Source organism: Nicotiana tomentosiformis, chromosome 9 (genome assembly GCF_000390325.3).
Source record: "Nicotiana tomentosiformis chromosome 9, ASM39032v3, whole genome shotgun sequence".
Lineage (NCBI taxonomy): Eukaryota > Viridiplantae > Streptophyta > Magnoliopsida > Solanales > Solanaceae > Nicotiana > Nicotiana tomentosiformis.
In genome coordinates, this window is record NC_090820.1 from 1,458,815 (window position 1) to 1,480,485 (window position 21,671).

The following is a 21,671-nucleotide window of genomic DNA, read 5'->3' on the forward strand; positions in this document are numbered from 1 at the left end:
GACCTTTCATTATGTACGTGTCTACACGTGATGTGGGAAGGAGGGGATAAGTTACACATTTAACCGCTCCGCTAAAAATATTTAGCGCTCCGGTACTTTGTTTATAGCTTTTTTAAGTTATGCAATGGAAGGGAGGGCTTGCGCTTGAATTGAAATAGCGCCTTTGGAATATGAGTAGGGCTCCTAAGTGGCATGTTCGTGGAGGCAAACCGAAGGAAGAGCAAAAGGAAGATATATACATAAACTATACATATATTATACATTTGCCGGCTATTTTTTGGATGGGTGGCTATTTAAGTTAATTTTTCAAGGAGTATTGGCAAAGCTGGTCAAGTAGAATCAACTCCATTCCTACCCCATTGACATCCATATTCGATCAATGCCACCACAATTTTTATATACATGCAGCAACAGATGACAACAAAACTTAATTTCCAAAATAATGCCAGAAGTACAAGTCTCAAACTGAAAGAAAGATTAACTACTTAACAAGCTACAAAAAAAGAATGTATACTGTACAAACCTATGGCAAACAGCCAAAGATCTGAAATAGTTACAACTCACTTACCCATATGAGTTAAGATCCTACTAATCAAGACTTCTTTCTTTCCTGTGACCGGAATGTCATATGCAGCTAGGTAATACTTCAGCTCTACCACTGTTAAATCCTTTAACTGCAAGATGGCAAACAAAAAAAAGTGAAACCCAAATATATACTACTGAAAACTAATGGAATTCTATGATGTGCATTCTGAAAAAGAGTCGGGCGTTGATAACAGCGTAGGCCAAAGTATATTCAGTGCATCTCACTAAAAGTTCCTTATATAATAGAAGAACTAAGTCACTAACAGACTTCTGTGTCGCAACTAATTTAGCTAACACAAACCATCCATAGAAAAATATAGTTTAATAACATTCTGAATCTGTTGTAAAGCCCAAAACTAAGGCAAGAATCTATAGTGTAACATCATAAGCTTGAAAATGTTACCTTCCCATTATCTGCAAGGTCAGACCAGTCATAGTTGGAATATTCTTTCATAGCATTCGCTTTCCGTTTCCTAGAGGGTTCAGCTTTTCCATCAGTTTTTGCATCGTCCTCCTCATAGTTCTCCCCATATACAGAGAGCTTAAATTCTTCCAATGCTTTGACAATACCAGGCCTAGCACCCAAACAATATACAAAAGAAATGTCAGAATAACAAGCTTTCTGAACAGAGTCAAGTTGAAAACTAAAAGAGACCAAAACCACAGAATAAAGGGACCTAAGATGGTGGAAATCCGTCACTACCTGGCCATCCCTTCTTCATCGGGAAGAGTCTCGTCTTTAATTTCAGGCATCTCGTCTTCATCAAGTGCAAGAGCTTGCAATACTGCATAATGTCTCTGCAATGCTGCAAGAAATGCTCTTGTAAGAATACAAATGGAATTTCTATATGACCCAAAATATAAGCTACAATTCTTCGGAAGGGAGTTGATGTATATAGAAAGGGGCACTCCACTTCATACTGTTCTGTAGAAATTAAGAATGCTTGTTAATTGGAGAGGGTCTCCTATGAATTAGGTATCCTACTTCACACTAGCATTCTTTTCACGGTGATTTATAAAGAACAAACAATACAAAATATCCTACATGGTTTACTATGCAATCTTCTCTAAGATCAGCCTGATACATCAACTTTGCAAGCAGAACATGAATCTATGTCTTGAATGACTTACAAATAGTACATTAATGTAAAGGTCATCTTGTTGAACTTAGGCAAGTAGAATGACATTATACAATCACTTTTTTATACAATTTTGTCTAAACTACATTTTTCATTTTTTAATATTCTGCAGATGCAGATACATGGATTAACAGAATTTACAGACCTCTTTAAATAGCAAGAGTTTTAAAAGTTCTATTTTATTAAAAGTTTATGAGCAGAATAGCAATTTACACCACCTCAAAATGTTAAACAAAGTATATGAGGAACATCTTTTCTTTTGGATGTCCACCCCATAATTTTACACTACTAATTTCCATTTAATCAACTAATAGATGGATCGGATAGACCAGTCCAACTATAACATCAAGCTCCAAAAGGTTCCACTCCATGAAAATCATCAGCCCACTCTTCCAATTCTACCAACAGCGAAGAGCCTTGTAAAAGCTTCCATTTGGAATAGAAACTATGTATAGTGGCAGCATAGAATTTTAATCAGCTTCCCCAAGTTATTAGATCTTACCAGGATTGGCGAATTGACACACAGAAAAATCTTTGAGGTCAATACGTCTCACTAAAGCAGAGGCCTTCTTTATCTGGTCGTCAGTTGCATGAGGTACGGAATTTGGATCAGTATGAAGCTGCAGGTATAACCACATTCGTTAGATGTAGACTTCATTATTTTTCACGATAGAAAAAAAATATTATGACTAATCATTGAGATAAAAAAATATTCTGCCTGCCTCTTCAACATGTCTGATATCGTCAGAATATGGAAGATAAATGAGATGCATCCCTGGTGGCTCGACTTGACCACTAGGAGTCATTATTTCATCCTGCAATTATCAAAAACCAAGAAAATATATGATAAACAGGTAGAAGTTTTTGCCAATATTCACAGACAAAAGAATACACCAATAAGGGCTACTTCCTCCACCCCATTTCCACTGAGAAGTTCGAACGCGCTCAAAGTTTTACAAGGTGTGCTTAACTTGCATATTATTATATTACTAAAAATAGAAAAGAATATTAATGTTACAGTCATAAGTTAGTGGGACCAGGAAAAGATCATTATTTTAAAGTAGGTGTATTAAAAATTAAGAAGTATTTATCAAAAAGAGAAGTGGTGTCGCCAAAACAGTCCACAAAAAAAGGCTTAGTCTAGCCAAAATGATCACGAAAGAGGTGCAGAAAGAGACCGGAATGTTGAACTCTGAAAATAAAAAGAAGAAAAACTTCTGCCTAGCATGAGGTGCCAGTAGGAATAACTACTTAAGTTTCTATCAAAATCGTAGAGGCTCCAATACCATTTGAAAGAGAACGAAAGAAGAGAAGCTCTTATTGAAATTGGTAAGTAAAACACAAGAGAGCTACGTGCTGAGCCACATGAAGTAAGGAAAGTTCTTTTAGTCTTAGAATCTGAAAATACCATCACATAATGATTAAGAATGTTCGACTTAATATTCTTAAAAACTCTCTTGAATTGCAAGAACAATATGATTTTTGACCTGGAAAAGTGACAGATCACTCTTCATATCCTTCAATGCATGTCAGAGGCTATTGCTGATCCCAGCATCAGCAATCATGGGTGCATCAATAGGCAGCATTATCTTACATTATAATCCAAAAATATTTGGAGAGGGAAAAGGTTATCTTACTTGTGCAACAAGAGCAACCAATTGAGGATGACTTGAATTCCCATAGAAAGCAACTGCAAAGCTGCGATGATAGTTAAAAGTCAAACACAAGAATAGCAACACGCTTAAGAAGCATAGCAACAAAAAGATGATGAATTTATTTCTAGGGTAGGGTACATATAAAATAATTGAAACTAGTATTAATGAGGAAAAGGCAAGCAGAAAGATGCCCAAAAGTCGGCAAAAAGTGCCACTTATGTAATGGTTGAGATCAACGCAAACTAGTTGCAGCCTGTTTTAACACATGACTTCAAACAAAATTCAGCACAGCATTATAGCACAGTGGCATGCTGATAGACTTGCTTAAACTACCTAAACATAGGGTGAAATGTGAGGGAGAGGAAGACAACAAAACAGTTGCCTAAAACTACTTTAAACAAAAGGCTGCCTAGACACACATTTTCAGATTTAAATTAACAAAACATTTCAATCAGTGACAGAAATGAAAATGAGAAACCAGTTCAAAGTAGAATGCATGAACCTTAACTGAAGAAAGAGGGCATCTAGCCACTTCTAAAATTAGATAATAGATCAAAATATGCATAACTGGCACTTATCGCTCCCTACTATTAACTTAAACGTATTTTCTAATTCAATGAACAAAATATTCAGGCATACTAACCGCTTAAGCCGCACCATTGATCTGTGGAGAGCAACGAAAAGACAAGTGCTTCCAATCAGTTCCTGCCAGGGAGCAAGAGAAGCAACAGAATTGGTCGTCATGGAAATGACATATTTTAAGACTTAAGAGATGGTGAAAGGCATAATTCCTAATTGGTGGATTCGAAGGGGAAAAATGTTATGGGTTAAAAACTACTGGTACTGCATAGTGCAAGTTGTTAAAGCTAAATTCGATTAACTATGCCATATGGACATGAAGATAGGTATAGAAATGTTGAAATAAAGCATAAAGTTCAAGATCACTCATCAGACTCGTCTCTTTATTACTGAGAGATTCACATGACATACACTTTTGTCAGCTAGATGTAGTTTTAAAAGGTGAAATAATCCAATCCACCCCTTCTGTCAACAAGATAAACTCGCAAAAGTGCCATATGCTTTATATAAAAGAACTTACCAATAGTGGTTAGACTAACATCAACCGGCATAGATAGTCAACAATGAAGACGCGTGAAGACTGTGACTAGCCTTTAACAATGATCATATACTGAATCAAAAGAAGCATAATGTAGGTGGGTTATTGATGAAACTACCTCATCACTGGGAAAGACAAAAGTTGCTGGCTTCAGGTTATGATAATCCTTTAAGCAGCTTAATGGCTTGAAGCCCAGAAGACGAAGATGACCAGTTGAAACTCTCTTGACTTCTGAAAGCTCATCCATAGAAAACATGACGTTCTCACTGAAACAAAAAGCGAACAAGACATCAGTGAATGATTGAAGAAGTATACCAGAGTCAAGTTGGGCTGGTCATTCGATCATTAAATAAAGCAAATGATAGCATATCATGGAAACAAAATTTGAAATTTTTCCAGGATTACTAAGTTCACTACATAATCTTTTCATTATTCAAATAGTGAAGATTTAGCACCCTGTTTCCAATTAAAATAGTGCTGTTGGGTGCTGAAAACTTGTATAGTCTGTGGCAAGGCTTGGTGGTAATATTTGGCTACCTTAAATTTTTTCTCCTTTTTAGTATGTTCTGGTATAGCTAATCTTTAGTAGTTAAATTTTTGAAGTTTTGGCAAAGAAACAAATTATCATTCACTCTACCTGTTAAAAATGAATTTTTTTACTGAAATTGATTGCTGACAACATACATGAAATGCACTCTATATATGCGTTTGCAAAATCGGGAAAATCTCCTAAATTTTTTTGGATCCCGAACTATGTAACACAGTTATTAACAATAAAATAATATTGTACAGTGTTTTATATGACAAAGCGCAAAAGTCGACAAAGTCAATGGAGCATTAAGCAAAAAGAGAAAAGAGAGCTCACACTTCTTCAAAATGAAGAGCACAATCTTCAAAAATAAGAGTTTAACTAACATGTATGCATTCAGTACTTGTAACATCAAATTGGAACTAAAGTTATTAATTTGAGCATCCAATATAAAATAATGACAATCTTAATCAAACCACTCAAAGTGATCATCATTAAAATATACTCTCAACAAACCATAGAAGGATAACATGAATTGCAAATTGATTTTCCATTCGCGATTTATCCACCATTATAAAAAACTAATTTGCAGCATTTAATTTCAGATCAAAATGCATTAGTAATTTTATTTTATAATAGAACGGCAGAAACATGTAAAATTTTCCCTCCTAAAAAGATATCCTAAAATAAGGATAATAGAAGAAAGAAGCAAAAGAGAAGCGTAGAATCATAGTAGCAGAAGAAGAAAACTAGCGTACTAGAGGAAGGAGTCATTGTTTTAAGAAACAGATACCGACTTTTTGTAAGATTGAAAGCGCTTTACAGGCTCCTGAATTATAGCAGCAGTATCAGCACATATGAAGGACCTCTCTGTCTGTAAACAAGAAAGAACACAGCAGGTTTAAAGACGTACTCTACAAGAAATCCTATCAGAAGAGCAGAACAGACATTTCATTAAATTTTATACCAACTTCAATGACAAGTGACAACTTGAAGTTAATTATCGAAAAAAATGACAACTTGAAAGTAGGTGACTTGCCCTAGAAAGAAGGGACTCGAGACAAGCTGACACAAAAATCCTCAATAACTTACCAAATAATAATATGACATGGCAAAAAATTGTTATTGCTACATGCAAGAATAAATATGTGAAGAAAGCATCCAACAAAATAATTTTAAGGCAAATGACAAAATAGTTCAAAACCTTTAGAAATTCCTTATGAAACTGAGTCTTCTTTTTCTTCAGAAAAATATTCAATATGCGACATTATGCAGCTCAATACCCACTTGCAACACCATCCCAAAATACAGCCAACACCCTCTTTAGTGGCACAGTATAACAATCCGATCAAATTTCACCTATGTTTCCATCATACCCCCTCCCATCTACAGTCCCCCACTCAGACACAACAGCCCCCAACTGTTTTTACTTTTTATCTTCTAGTATGCTACCATTGTACAAAGGTAGGAGTTAAATTTTCAGAAAAAGTTTACATAAAAACCAAATCAATCAACTCCTCAATCTCAAGCTAGTCAGAGCCGGCTATAGTAATCCTCTATGTCCATTCCGCTCTAGGTTGAAACTATTTCATCCTAAACTAAGGGCCCGTTTGACATAAATATTATTGCAATATTTACAAATACTGCACGTCAGCATTTGAACTTCAGGTGAAAGATTGAAATATCGGTTTGAAAGTATATTTCAAGTGAAACACTGGTTTCTACTCTCAAATCTTCAACTTTCACAAACTTTTTTTTCAAATTAAGTTCATGTTCAAACACAACTTTGACTTTCACAAACTTTCTTCTATAACTACAAATACTTCTCATCTAGTGAACCTTGTGTGAGTGCGGCCCTTCCCCGGACCCTGCGTGAATGCGGGATGCTTCATGCACCGGGCTGCCCTTTTTTTCTTGTGAACCTTGTGTGCTAGATCTAACGCATTAATTAGATTCTCCAAAGACACATTACTAATCTGAAGTAGAGAGTAATTACTTTTCCAGTGAACTCCAAAACTCTACGAGCTTGTTTGATTTCCCGTATAAGAAATAGTAAGTTCAGTATAAAACACAACATTACTAATACAACATTTGGTTGTGGTACAAAAGTTTGGATTACTAAAACTAGTCTAACAATGTAACACAATGTTAGTATAAAATTGCACAAGTAATACCTATATAATATATACGGAATTCTATGTATTATTTTTTCAAGATAGAATGTGGAACAAGAAACTAGAAATACTCAGATAAGAGCACCTAAAGTGCTTTAGAAGGACTCGTTTAATAAATAATAACAGATAAATAAAATAAAAATCATGATCATTTTATTTAATAAAGTTGCTTGTTCGTTTTGCAATGGACTCATAGCAAGATCTCCACATGATATTCATTAATAAAGAGTGCCAGATAATATTCATTACCAGGATCTCAACATAGAAGTGAAACCAAAAACTTATCCTGATGTTTCTTTCCATAAAAATGTATAGATGCAATCACCCAACTGAATGCTGACAGAATATATAGGAAGATGGAAGGTCAAATAAGATTTTGCTTAGGGCAAAATGGTCGGTGTTCTAAAGTAAAGAAACAGCAACTAGTACTCAACGAATAAGCAAAAGATAGATGCAAATCCATTACAGTCAGAACTTATAAGGAATCAAAACCTAAGTTGCTATGACACGATAGTTTAGGTGCCGCACCCGTGTCGACACGGCACTAGTGTGGGTGTGGGTATGGGATCCGTACCAAATCTGGTCAAACGATTTTGGGTACTTCGACCGCGACGGACGAAAAAGTTCGAGACTAGATACAATTTGATTCCCGAAATCGGAACCAAAACTAGGGTAAATTTGAAGAAAATAGCATACCTTATCTAGGAAATCAATCCTTTACTTATCTACAACTTGAGAATAAAAAGAAATCCACGCTTTACAAGCTATATGCAAGTATTCCACAAAAAATTTCATAATGTAGAGATATTTTTATTTTTTTGAATTATTTTTAGCCCAATTCCCGCACCCGTATCCGTACTAGGATCCGTATCCCCGAATCTTAGAATTTACATCTCGAAGGATCCGACCTCTAGATCCGCACTCATATCGGACACCCGCACCCGTATCCGAGCAACTTAGATCAAAACCCCAAAAAAGTACGAAGGTTAGTTATGATCAACCATTCCATGAAGCTCCCTCCCACCAAAAAAGAGACGCACATAAACACAGCAAAACTGACAGAAAACTGCAAAAGAAAAAAAAAAGATTAAAGCAAAGCATGATGATGAAGCTAATAAGTACCTTCAAAGGAAGATTGGTCATCGAGTCAAGCCAAGTTATTGTCCCTGCAGAAAGTTAAGAAGAGGTCTTAAGATTACTTTATAATCACCTAACAGTAATCATTACATAGTGAAAGATAGGGCAACAAAGGCAGACCAGGATTAGTTGGACGGATCAAAGCATAGGTGTTAAGTTCGATAGATAATCCATTAAAAATCAAAAATCTAAGTCTTCGAACTCTGCGCTTCTTAAACATGCGTTTTCTTAGCTGGTCTTTCAAATCTTCAAACCTGATATAGCAAACATAGGGAAGGAACATGGCCAACATATTATTAGTAAATTTAGGCTCTAAAAGGATAATAAAAAACAACAGGCTCTAAGTACATTCAACTCCTTAACACCTTGCGAACTGGCATTTATTATCCAGACATCTTGATCATAAGAGAATAAAACCACAGATTTTGGAAATGGTGGAAGTTTCTTTTTATACGGAAATGGAGGAAGCTCTAAAAATGCATAAATCAGTAACATAGGCACAAGACCCACCACAATCAGATTCTCAGATAAATAAAAGATGTGTACAAAATTGAGCTGTTGAACGACGTAGGAAGCACAGATACCAAATCTTGAGCGTCTACCCAGGTTGTATTCAACCCCCCCTACCAATCTGGTCATCTCATCTTCATGTTATTTGGTTTTCCACATTTGAGTATTCATGTCATCAATCAAGAAAATAAATAAATGAAACTAACAAGTAATATGTTTAACATTCATATCACCCATTTGGACCACTCATTTCTCTCTACAGGCACAAGATGGACGTTATTTCCCTTCTGTTCTCCTTCCAGTAAAAAACCTCTTCCTATTGTTCAAGAAGACTATTCAAATAACAAAGAAGTACATTGTACAGTAAACAACACCTATTGAAAAAAATGAAATTTGTCCTTCAGCGAAGCCTGAAATTGGAAGTAGAGGAGCTTTGCTGATAGTCTGAACGTTCTTCATTCTGTCTTTAGTATTATGCTTTTTTTACTTGCGTTATACACAAGTTGATGAATTTTATGTCCTTTTCATGTTCAATCCCTCTAATTTCAAGTTTTATCTCATTGTCTCTATTCATGCCTGCTAAATTCTACTCAATGGAACAACCACATGGTAACTATACTTTCATATTTCATTTACCAGACTTGTGATGTCCCTGCCTAATTATATTGGACGATAATCTTGTCTGTCTTATACATCTATGTCAGTCTCTCAGCAATTATTTTCTTAAATGATAGTAGCTTTCTATCAGGATTAAATCTATCTGTATATGTGGTCTGGTGATACAACAAATTCAAAGATTTTCTAATCTTTAGAAACTTCAACGGTTATATATGATTATATTGTGTTACTTACCAAAAAATATGATTATATTATGTTATGCTACATAGAAAAAAAAATACATGCATGCTTCCACACACTATGTACAAATGCCTAGACATAAGGAGAAATGCATCTTGAAGGGACAGACAGAAAACTCTGAATGTTAACAATCTAATTCTATATCTATATATATATAAAATAGGAGAGTAGTTTTCATTGAGGTTAGTGACAAGCTAATAAAAATCCATTTGGCAATTCTATTATCTATATCTTTCTATATATATAAAATAGGAGAGTAGTTTGCATTGAGGTTAAGCCAAGTGGCAAGATAATAAAAAGCCACTTGGCAACTTTAAGACAATATGTATTAGGCTATGTAATAAAAATAAATTTTATTTTTTAATATGTAGATAAAGTTTTTGAATTTGATTGAAATATAAAAAAATTATTTTTAATTGAAAGATAATCACTTTTTCTAAAAACATGAATAATAAATAGTGTTTAAAGGAAAGTTTTCAATTAATAAACTTAACGTTCTTCTAACATGAATCCCCCCCCCCCCCCCATGACTACTATAAGAAGTTGTAGGAAAGAAAACTCAGGTGATTTGTTCTTCGTGAATATTAGATCACTTAGAGATATATTTTCACAACAAACAACCACCTCATTTCAGTCACCGAAAGAAAGCACGACTATTATGAAACAAGCTCTTCTATTTTTGGACTCCTTTAATGAATAATCATAAGCATATTACAGTAAGTTGTGTTAATAACTATCAGATCCATCAGAAAGTAGTTTTACTTTTACATGGAGATTCATCATTTGACTAGTGCTAACATATGAGATAGCCATACATATACTAAGCATATTAACAAACTTGAATAGCTCACAAATATCCATGGGGAATTCTCAACAGTTGAAAATTTTTGTAAGGTATACCTCTCTCCTACAAGAGCCTTGAACTGAGCAAGGTCATCTCCCTCCAAACCAAGTAAATCCTGAAGCCCAAGATCTTGAATTAGATAACAACGACATGCAATTTTGAAGGATCTAAAAAATAAACAATGACCATACAGTATAGAAAAGGGAAACATTGAAATCATCATCTGGTCGACTTAGTGGAAGAAGCTCAATTGCAATACCAAGATCTTGAGCATCCTGCAACCATTAGCGATATGAGTAGAGTGGTAGTGTAATAGTCATTCAAAAATTATTTGACAAGCAAAGTTACAAAACAATCTAAATTTTTATTCACTCAGAGTTATCTTTACATAAATTTACTTTTCCCTTAGGATTTGTTTTCAACTGACTAAAATATTGATATATCAATATGTGGCATAGATACTATACTTTGGCACGCTGCAGTGTTGTCCTCATCATATCCACTTTTATGACACCTTTGAGATTTCCAAAAGGATCATCTTCATTTGTAAACAAGAGCATGCGCTTATCAGCAGTTTTTGCAGATCTGAAAATGGTTTTAAAGACAAGTAAAATAGGGGCCGCACAGCATTTCAGGGAAAAACAAAGAGCAAATGAGAAGGAAATGGCTAGTAAACGAGAGAATAGAACAAATCTTACCCTTTACGGAGAAGGGCTTGTGCAACCCAGAGAGCATTGTAAAGAGAATTCTCACGAGAGCCAGGCACAATTCCATACTTACTGCCTATTTCTTTATCAAATATTTCTGCAAACATATAAAACAGGTGATTGCAGCACAACTCTAGAAAACCAAAAGAAAAGTCACACCGGGTTAAGTCCATCCATTGACGAGGCAAGACATTTAACTGATAGTATAGAGGATGAAGCTTTCTCAGTCCATTGACATAGCAGAAAATCCTCTGCATTATTACTAATTATGAAATAATCATCATTTTAGGATATTCCAGTTTTCTGGTCAAATAAGGACTATTAAAGCACTTCATACGACAATGTGAAGAGTCGGTGAAAGTGATTGCTTCAACATATATTCGAGAGACTTGTTCCAAATTTGGAAGATCTGACAACAAGCCCGAGTTCTCAAAAATGAAAAGTATAGAAAAGCGCTAAGGTCCCTTTTTACGCGCAATAACTAAAGTGTGGGCTTTAATGAAGAATGGTGTAGAAAAAATTAAGAATGATATTCAAATATAATATATTTTACATATATGTGTGTAATGCAAGAGAAAATCATAACAGAGACAAATAATTTTTGGGATAAGAGATTGAAAAATTTATAATTAATCGCTTGAAAAAAAATTAGGCAAATCAAGTTCAAAAACGATTTTAAATTTTTAACTTAGATGGAAAGATGTCATTTTTAGTTTTTAGTAGCAAGTTTTCTTTTCAAATTTCTTATTCCTGTCACTAGAAAATGCATGCATAACATTTTTAAAACAATTAATGTATGTGAAGACTAGTTACCGTTATCAACAAAAAGAAAAAAGAATGTATGTGAAGACTGAAGTGATGCTACAATTCATAGGTCTATCAGCCCACTGATTACACAGAAAAGGAAAAAGAAAACAATTGATGTTATCACTTGCTCAATTAATGGTATCACTTGCCAACAATATTTATTGTCTAGTGATGTCCTCTTAAAGAGGGAGTCCACGGGTGATCAGGTGCACGACTTAGTACCTTCGTGCCAACAGTAAAGCGTTAGCTAAGCAAGGCCACGGGCAAAAACCGAATTCACCAAGCTTGCCTTTTATACACAGTGTCTTCACTAGCATAAAGTTCCTATGCAGGTCGCTAATGCTTTAATAATATAAGTGCTAACTATAGACCACGAGGGCTCATCAGAAAGGAGAGCAAACTAATACAAGGTTTCAGAAATGGTCATTGCACCTGAAGAGATAACTCAGCTGGTCTATAATCAACTAAAGCACAATTTGTTTCTAATCTTCCTTTTTTCTCCTTTTTTGATTTCTTTTCTCTTTTTTTTTTTTTTTGGGGGGGGGGGGGGGGATGGGTTTATCCTAAATATTAGAAATAAGTCACATTTACAAGAAAAAATAAAAGAAAACAAAAAATGATGATGGAACAGCTTGGCACGAGTCACTTTTAGTATGTGAGTTTGACTGTAATGATGTGACGTAAGGCTAGGCTTTTGATGACCAATTTAGAATCTTGTCTAAACAGAGATAGTTGCATAACTATACACCCACCAAAAACTTGTACCAAAATTAGAGACCAATATGAAGATTTACCTTCTATTCGATCAAATTCTTTAATTAGCCTGGCCGTTGGTCTATCCAGATCCTCTCTTTCTGGAACATTAAATACATAAACGCCACTTAAGTCCTGTAAATTCTTTTTTTCCCGCTGAAATCACACATAAAGGTGAACATAAACAAATCATCATTAAATAGAAATTTGGAAATACTAATAAAAAACAAAACAGGAAACAGGGTGTTAAATAGGGAGAAAATAGCAAAAAGCTAGTTTGCGTTGAAAGAAGAGTGGTTGTTTACTCATGTTGTCTGCTGCACAATATAGAATTAGAACACACACACACACACACACACACATATATATATATATATATATATATATATATATTGCCTACCTAAATATTATTTAATCAAACTTATATAAAGCGGTGGTTAGACCGGCCATGATGTATGGGGTTGAGTGTTGGCCCGTTAAGAACTCACATATCCAGAAGATGAAAGTAGCAGAAATGAGGATGTTGAGGTGTATGTGCGGGCACACTAGGATAGATAAGATTAGGAATGATGATATTCGGGAGAAGGTGCACGTGGCTCCCATTGATGACAAGATGCGGGAAGCGAGGCTAAGATGGTTTACACATGTTAAGAGGAGAAGCCCAGATGCTCCAGTACAGAGGTGTGAGTGGCTGGTTGTGCAGGGCACGAGAAGAGGTAGAGGGCGGCCTAAGAAATATTGGGGAGAGGTGATCAGGCAGGATATGGCGAGGTTCCAGATTTCCGAGGACATGATACTTTCATGGTGTTCATAATTTTCCTATGATTGCTGTGGTGATACTAATATTGTCTCCTTTTGTCTTTTTGTTTTCTTGAGCCGAGGGTCTTTTGGAAACAGCCTCTCTACTCCTTCGGGGTAGGGGTAAGGTCTGCATACACACTACCCTCCCCAGACCCCATTAGTGAGATTTTACTGGGTTGTTGTTGTTGTTGTTACATAGTACAAGGAAGATCTGGATACCCACAAGTAAATGAAAATCTAAATTTACATTCTTTTTTGATAAAGGAAATATAAATCCACACAGAAATGGTTCTCGCCCACATCATTCCTAACACCCTCCTAGGACTCCTTACATGGAATGACAAAAAGTAGGCTAAGGCCTTCACACAAGTCCCATTACTTCATCTTGTTTCTGTATGTTGCAATAATTCAATCTTCTGCTACTGCATCTCTTTCTATCCTTTCTTCTACTCTAGCCTCTTACTACAAGAGGTCTGCGATTTTTGTAAAGAAAGTGGACCCTAGGTCAAATTCAGCCTAAAAAGCTATTTTGCAAAGAAAGTGAACCTTGGGTCTAACTCAGGTGAAGATTTCACAGAACCATATAAATAGACACCCCCCACCCCCAAACCCCTGGACATCTTGAACGTGGATATCATAACATAGTGGCCCAACATCAGATAAACCAAGAGAAGAGATGGGTCTAGCTCTAATACCATGTAAAAAAACTGGACCTTGGGCCTAACCGTAACTTCAAAATCTAGCTTATGAGGTGAGGATTGCCGAAGACAATATAAGCAAACAACAGCCATTCTACCCAACAAAGTGGGATGCTAATAATTTTCATCAAAGAGATTCAAGAAAGACAGCAAACTGATGGTAATGGAATAAGATAGACCCGCCACTGATTACTAGGTGCAGCTAGCTCCTTGCTACTCTTCTTTCCTGTGAGGTCCTGCGCCTCCATTCCGTTCTCAGAGTTTCAAGCAGAAAGTTCTTTAGAACAACAGAAGGACATAACTCACAAGGAAAAGCTAGTCTACTTATCAGGGATTTTGGTAAAACTGAAACTCAGATGCAGATAACTTTACCAGTTTCATACCATTCTTCAGAAATATATTAATTTTACTTCATTCTTTGATTTGAACATTTAATTAGAAGATACTCTATATAAGGGACAAGAATTTCTTAAAGACTGCATGTGTACAACTTGGAGCAAACACAAACTAACAAAATGCAAAACAAGAATTATACGCATATGTATCCACATTAGAATTTTATCAGATAGCTAATGAATAGAGACTGTCTTCCCCTAATTAGCTGAGAATATGGATCGATCCTCTAGTACGACAAAGAATGATGAGGTCAAATCATAAGGTTGAAATTACTTAGCAACAGTTAGTCCATGTTTGTTCAAACCAAAGTATGACATATACCAACCACACATAACCCATTTATCCCCTAAATCACAATGTACAGTCTGTACAACTATCTTTTATGAGACGTCTTTGATACATCTTCTGCTTCATTCCTTGTCTGAAGTTCTTTCATGTCAGGAGAAAGAGACAAGAACCATCAGAGACATCACTATCCACACCGCTAACAACAACAACAACCCAGTATAATCCCACTAGTGGGGTATGGGGAGGGTAGTGTGTACGCAGACCTTACCCCTACCCTGGGGTAGAGAGGTTGTTTCCGATAGACCCTCGGCTCCTTCCCTCCAAGAACTCCCCACCTTGCTCTTGGGGTGACTCAAACTCACAACCTCTTGGTAGGAAGTGGAGGGTGCTTACCACTAGAGCAACCCACTCTTGTCCTATCCACACCGCTAACCTAACACATATTTATCAAGTTTACTTAGAAACTAGGCTGAACAGCCACACTTTTTGTTAGCAGCATATTTCCATCCATAATATGAAAGCCTCCTCTCACACTATAAAGTAACAGAATTCTCAAGTAACAACCAAGCTGGAAAAGAAGGTCCAATAAAGGCTAGTTCAGGATTCAGCTTTTTTTATAGGCAGAATAGCCTATTAGACACTTGTACTTGTTCCGGTTTGTCATCCCAGTCCCTATAATCTACAAAGTTTCATCCAGACACTTTAACTTGATCAAAGCCTATATTTTAAAACCCTCTGACTGTTGACCAAGCACATGTGGCAACAAAATGGTTGAGCTGGACAATATGAGTGTAGTTCACACGGACAACTAGCATGAATATGACATTTTGAATAAGAAATAATTAAAATAAGAAGAAGAAAATTATTAAAATAAGAATGAAAAATAAAATAAAAGGATAAAAATAAAATATGTAAAAAAGCAAAAAACAAAAGATTCTTTCCCGCACCCCACCCCATTTTTCTTTTCCCTGTTAGCTTCTTCCCCCCTCCCCCCTTTTTTGTTTTCTTGTTTTCCCTATACGCTTCTTCTTCTTCCCCACCCCCCCCCCCGACCTCCCCTTTCGTTTTCTTGTTTTCCCTGTACGTTTCTTCTTCTTCTTCCCCCCTCCCCCCTCAAAAAAAAAGAAAAATTACTCAATTTCTGAAAATCCCTTACTAAAAGTGGCCGTTTATGCTATCTAAGACTTATTTTCATCTGTTTTCATTTAATTTTGACTTTCTCTGGTCGTGAGACCCCCCAACCCGGCTTCTTCTTTCTCCCTCCCCCTTTTGGTTGTGAACATCTCCCCTCCCTCCCCCCAAATCCAGCTCCGCAAGCACCAAGCAGATAATATTGCGTTGATAGCCGTTGCTAAGAACAATGCGGCGCTTACCTGCCTAATTAAAAATATCTAAATGGTTATTGATCACGGAATGGTGAGACGGACAAGGGAAAGAAATCTGTGCACTGCTAAGCACAAGGCAGCGCTAATTTGAGAGAAGGGAGATGAGATGGAGGCATTAATTTTTTTTCTTTTTCTTTAAAAAAATAGTATATAATAGTAGATAGAATATAAAAAATGACGTGGAATATGATGTGTCATGCACGTCAAGCAAGTGAGATACACACATAGTCAGAAGGGTTTAAAATATAGACTTTGATCAGGTTAAAGTGTCTGGGCGAAAACAAGTGAAGTAGGAGGACCGAAATGTCAAATCGGAATAAGTACAAGGATCTACTAGCCTATTCTGCCTTTTTTATATAAAAAATAGGATCCTGCAAATATTAGGTAGCACTATATTTTAACTAACATAAAATCTTAAATAATTTTAGATAATAAAAAAAAAGCAGCGACTAAGGATGTTATATAAAAGAAGTTGTCGAAGGCACATCTTGTGATGTACAGTTTATGAGGAACAAAAAGCTTACAGTGTTAAAGAAGCATATAGCAACTTCATCATAAGACCTATTAATAATCTGAGTTCTGAGAGATTGTGCAATGCAATTGATGGAAAGTTGAAAATGAGTAGCGGTCTTATCATCATCCTGCAAAAATTGAAAAACTGAGTGGGATTCCACATTTTTACACTCAAAGGGTCAAAAATGCTAAAGGATTATGACAAAAATGTTTTCAAGAGAAATACTGCTCGTAATAATTGTACAACTACATGCACAAACTCAATCAAAATAAAAAATTACAAGAAACCGAAATGCATTAGCACTCCAATCTCAAGGAGGTGCCTCCCAACCACCACCACTACCCCTCAAAAAACAAGTCCTAAACTGAGCAAAATATGCCTCCGGAGATACCCTTAATTTTCTGAAATAAAAGAAAAAGGGAGTTGCCAAAAACCTTTAATTTCTCAAGACTCCATCCAAAAGTTCAAAACACACCAAACAAGACCTGTTTGGCCATAAAAAAAATCACTTTTTTCGGAAAATTTTCACTTTTTTCGGAATCAGTGTTCGCCATGAAAATTTCAAATTTCACTTAAAGTTGAATTTCGGAATTTTTCAGAAATTCCAAAAACTCAAAAAAAAAAAACTGTTTTTCAAAATTTGCACTTCAAATCACTCACAAAAATTCAAAAATAGCTCCAAATTGTATTTATGTCCAAACACAACTCTAATATTAAAATACCATTTTTACTTGAAAGAAAATTTTACTTTTTTCCGGAATTTCACAATTCTTATGTCCAAACGCCCACTAGGTCCTAACTTATCTTCCTCCCTTTCTCTTTTTCTTCCTTTTATATCTATGGTATATAGGTTAGCTTGCACTCCTTAAATATTCTACCGGGTACCTGTTACCTCCAACCAGCATATGTACCAGATAATTCTACCAACCAAGGCTTAAGCAGATATGATTTATCTTTCTCCCTAGTGTTTTTGGTCATTGCTATGGTCTGAAATGGTCTGAACCCTGCTCTCTACGGATACAGCTTATCTTCCTCCCTTATTTTTCATCAAGAGCGTGTCACAAGAATCGTGTTCACAACCGTGCTTAACAATTTTTTTTGATAAGGTAAATTGTATTAATCAAAAGGGAGAGAACTCCCGTGTACACAAAGTATACCAAAGACGTAGAGAATTTACATCAGAACATGATCCTCTACAAAAGACGCCCAATCTTCTATACAAGTAGGGGCTAAGTGAGTGCACCAAAAAGCGATCAAAGATAAAAGGCTATTCTTAAGATGTGAAAAAGGAGACTCAATCTCCTCAAAAGCTCTCCTATTTCTCTCCCCCCATACTACCCACATGAGAGCTAACGAAGCGAATTTCCACGCCTTTTGCTTTCTTCTTCTACGGAAACCGCCCCAGCTATATAACATTTCCTTTACAGTGCTTGGCATCACCCATTGAACACCAAAGAGATTCAGGATTGCCCTCCACAAAGCTGAGGACACAAGGCAATGCAACATAAGGTGATCAACTACTTTTTTTTCTAGAGCTTTTACACATGTAGCACCAACTAACAAGTGTAATTCCCCTCTTTCGGAGATTTTCAGCAATCAAAATCACTCCCCTTGCCGCTAGCCATGCAAAAAAGCACACCTTCGTGGGCGCCCTAGGAATCCAGATCGAGGAGTATGGAAAAGTGGTCTCCTCTCTAACCAACATACTCTGATAAAATGACTTTACGATGAACAAACCATCTCCACGCAAGCCCCATCTCCAAGAGTCGCAGGATGGCTGGAGCATGTCTTGCCCGTATAGCAGTGCCAACAAAACTTGAAGCTCCGCAATCTCCCAATCTTGCATGTTCCCCCTGAATGAGAGGTCACATACTACCCCCCTTCATGCTCCTTGCGAATCTGTTGGACCATCAGTTCCTTCTGGTTTGAAACTCTGAAGACGTGGGGAAGGAGACCCTCAAAGGATCCTCTCCACACCACCTATGATTCCAAAAGCTGATTCTCCTTCCATCCCCCACCCTGTAAGTGATGTTGCCACTGAATGCTTCCCAATTCTTCATGATACTCCTCCACATGCCACACCCGAAAGGTGTTGTGATCGCCTTGGTCCTCCAACCCCTCCCGTTGAATCATACTTTTCTACTATGACCTCCCTCCATAGAGCATGCTCTTCTACCCCGAATCTCCACAGCCACTTTCCCATTAAAGCTCTGTTATATACCCTAAGATCTTTCACTCCAAGTCCACCCCACTTCTTTGGGGAAGTGACTGTTTGCCAATTCACTAGATGAAACTTTCTAGTTCCATCCGCCGCATCCCATAGAAAGTTCCTTTGGAGTCGCTCCAGTTTTTCTGTGATGCTCACCGGTGCTTGCAACAGGGATAAGTAATAGGTTGGCATACTCGATGAAACCGTGCTTAACAATAAACGCCTTTCAATCGGATTATAACTTAGCTTCTAAAAGAACTTCACAATGAAACAGTCATCTTTATCAGCTTAACATATCATCAAGTATCCCCGTTCACCTCTACTGAATGAACTAATCTTCTAATCATATAGTTTAAAAGGCACATTCTATTTTTTTCAATTTTTCAGTGGAGGCAAAAACAACATTAGATAATCTATTTCCATATGTTTAAGCCTTGGTAAGCATAGTTATCCGTTATAAATGCTACTGGGAGGTAGCAGGTACTCAGTGGAATAATTGAGTCGAGGAACACGCTAGCTAGCCTGGACACCACGAAGGCACGATTTTATCACTTCCTCTAGCCTAATTTATGTGATGTGCTTTGCTTTTTAGTTTGTACCTAAAAGAATGATACATTTTTATATTTAGATAAAATTTAACTTTAAATTTCTCATTTTACCCTTAATGTCACACAAATTTGTTTTAGATCACATGTTTTTCTTTTTTCTTAAACAACGTGCCCAGACAAACTATGTCACATAAATTGGAACGAGGGAGTAATAATTTCTGAAGTGAAGTGACGGAAAAATGTCAATAGAATAAAGGAACCAAAATCAAGTTAAAAAATTAAACAAAATGAGAAAAATAACTGGTAATTTAGCACTAACCGTAGGGCAAGTAGTGGAAAACATTTTGGGCGAAGCATCCACAAGGTATACCAATAATTCCTTAGTAGCATCTCTTTCCTGCATGTTTAATTTGATTGCACATTTTAGATATAAAAATACCAAATAATTTAATTTTCAACTTTAACACAAACAAGTAAGTGAATAAAAATTATTAATAATAATAATAGGGACCTTGTAAAATTCACTTTCAGGATCATCTTCATCGTCACGAAAGACTTCATCTGGGTCTAGGTCCATTGACATATTGAAGTGATTCTAAAGAATTCTTTTTAACAATAAAGTGAAGCAGAAGAAGATGAGGCTTTAGGTTTTAGAGGGGTTTTAACTTTTAAAAGTGTGACTTCTTCTCTGAAGGGGCTGCTTGTTCGAGAAGGAGACGAAGTTTTGGCATCCCGCCTTCTTTTAGACACTTCTTTTTTTCAATTGGGGTAATTGTATTGCCAAATACATTTTCATTTATTTAAGGGAATTTTAGACACTTCTATACGTACAATATTAGAAACTTATTTATCTTCGTTATTTAGGTTTTTAAATTAATTACAAGTTGATATATAATTTATCAATTATATATAAATTAGTATTAATAAGTATTCCATTATATTATGAATTGAATAGGGAATTCCCTCTTCGCTCTCTCTTTCTTCGATCTCTCTCTCATTCTGTATTACTATTCTTATATTAATATCTTCATGTGGATTAATCGAAAAAATGATACTAATGTTAAGTGAAAAAAAGATAGAAGATTAGTACCTAGCAAAGTTCTTGCTTCAGATCCTATGAAAACGAGGAAGTAAATAAAAAAAATTAGCTCTGATTAAGAGAATCATTTTAGTTATCATTCTTTTAGCTTTTTGGAATCAATAAACAAAATAGTATTAATTAGAAGCTAGTAGATTGAATTAGAAACTATGTTAATCCATTAAAAACTCTATTGACAGCCATTAAAAAGTTTCAAAGCTTTGAATTCAAAAATGCAATTTTATGAAATTATTTTTTTGGGATTGGGTGTTGTTGCAAATGATTGGGAATATCCGTTGGAGTTTATATCTCAAATTTGAGATAAATTGGTGAAGATTCGAGGTGGCTTTGGTTGAAATTTCAAATTGAAACTCGAAAAAGAAGGCATGAACAAACTGTATACGTATTTTGTATGTCGAATTTAGAAACTGTATATAAAATATCTACAACTTTCATAATTGTATATAAGTTGTATATAAATTGTATGTAAATTGTAGTTTTTGACCGGATTCTGTACAAAAAATGTGTACTTATGTTGTAGATAAATTGCAGATTTTGACCGAATTTGTATATATTTTGTAAAAAAAAAATTGTTACTTCCTATAAATATAATAATTTAGACAAAATCGGGTAAATAAGTTTAATATCTTGTATATATACGAAAAAGTCCCTTTAATTTAAGGGGAGAAAGAATACTCTTTAATTTGAGTATTGAATTAATTCTTCTTAGATAACTTTCAAGCATTGAACTCGATTTAATTTGTTTTTTAATCATAACTTATTTGCCTGAGATTTTCACTGGGTGAATTGTGCTCACAATAAATCTTTCTATCAAAAATAATTATAAAAGCAAATTTCTCTATTTAATTCTTAATTGGCTGACTAAAGACAAAATACTTCTTCAAATTTCAATGCACCTCTGATTCCGTGTTGTCTTCC

The 21,671-nt window shown here is 35.6% G+C and overlaps 1 protein-coding gene across 2 annotated transcripts; it reads right to left on the reverse strand.

Annotated features, from left to right (window-relative positions):
* Positions 1 to 413: 413 nt before the first annotated feature.
* On the reverse strand, positions 414 to 20,416 carry LOC104106965 (ATP-dependent DNA helicase 2 subunit KU70). 2 transcript variants are annotated; one of them, XM_009615634.4, is made up of 19 exons: positions 20,166 to 20,416; positions 19,974 to 20,051; positions 16,908 to 17,024; positions 12,857 to 12,971; positions 11,247 to 11,352; positions 11,016 to 11,133; positions 10,740 to 10,823; positions 10,605 to 10,663; positions 8,457 to 8,590; positions 8,322 to 8,365; positions 5,823 to 5,899; positions 4,615 to 4,762; positions 4,023 to 4,084; positions 3,362 to 3,422; positions 2,447 to 2,539; positions 2,227 to 2,344; positions 1,289 to 1,391; positions 989 to 1,160; positions 414 to 674 (listed from the first exon to the last, which is right to left on the reverse strand). In XM_009615634.4, exons 1-19 carry the CDS (start codon positions 20,235 to 20,237, stop codon positions 561 to 563), a joined length of 1,875 nt encoding a protein of 624 aa, XP_009613929.1. In that variant the 5' UTR covers positions 20,238 to 20,416; the 3' UTR covers positions 414 to 560. The 2 variants fall into 2 exon arrangements, with proteins under 2 accessions (XP_009613929.1, XP_009613930.1); XM_009615635.4 differs by lacking the exon at positions 16,908 to 17,024.
* Between the last annotated feature and the right edge of the window lie 1,255 nt (positions 20,417 to 21,671).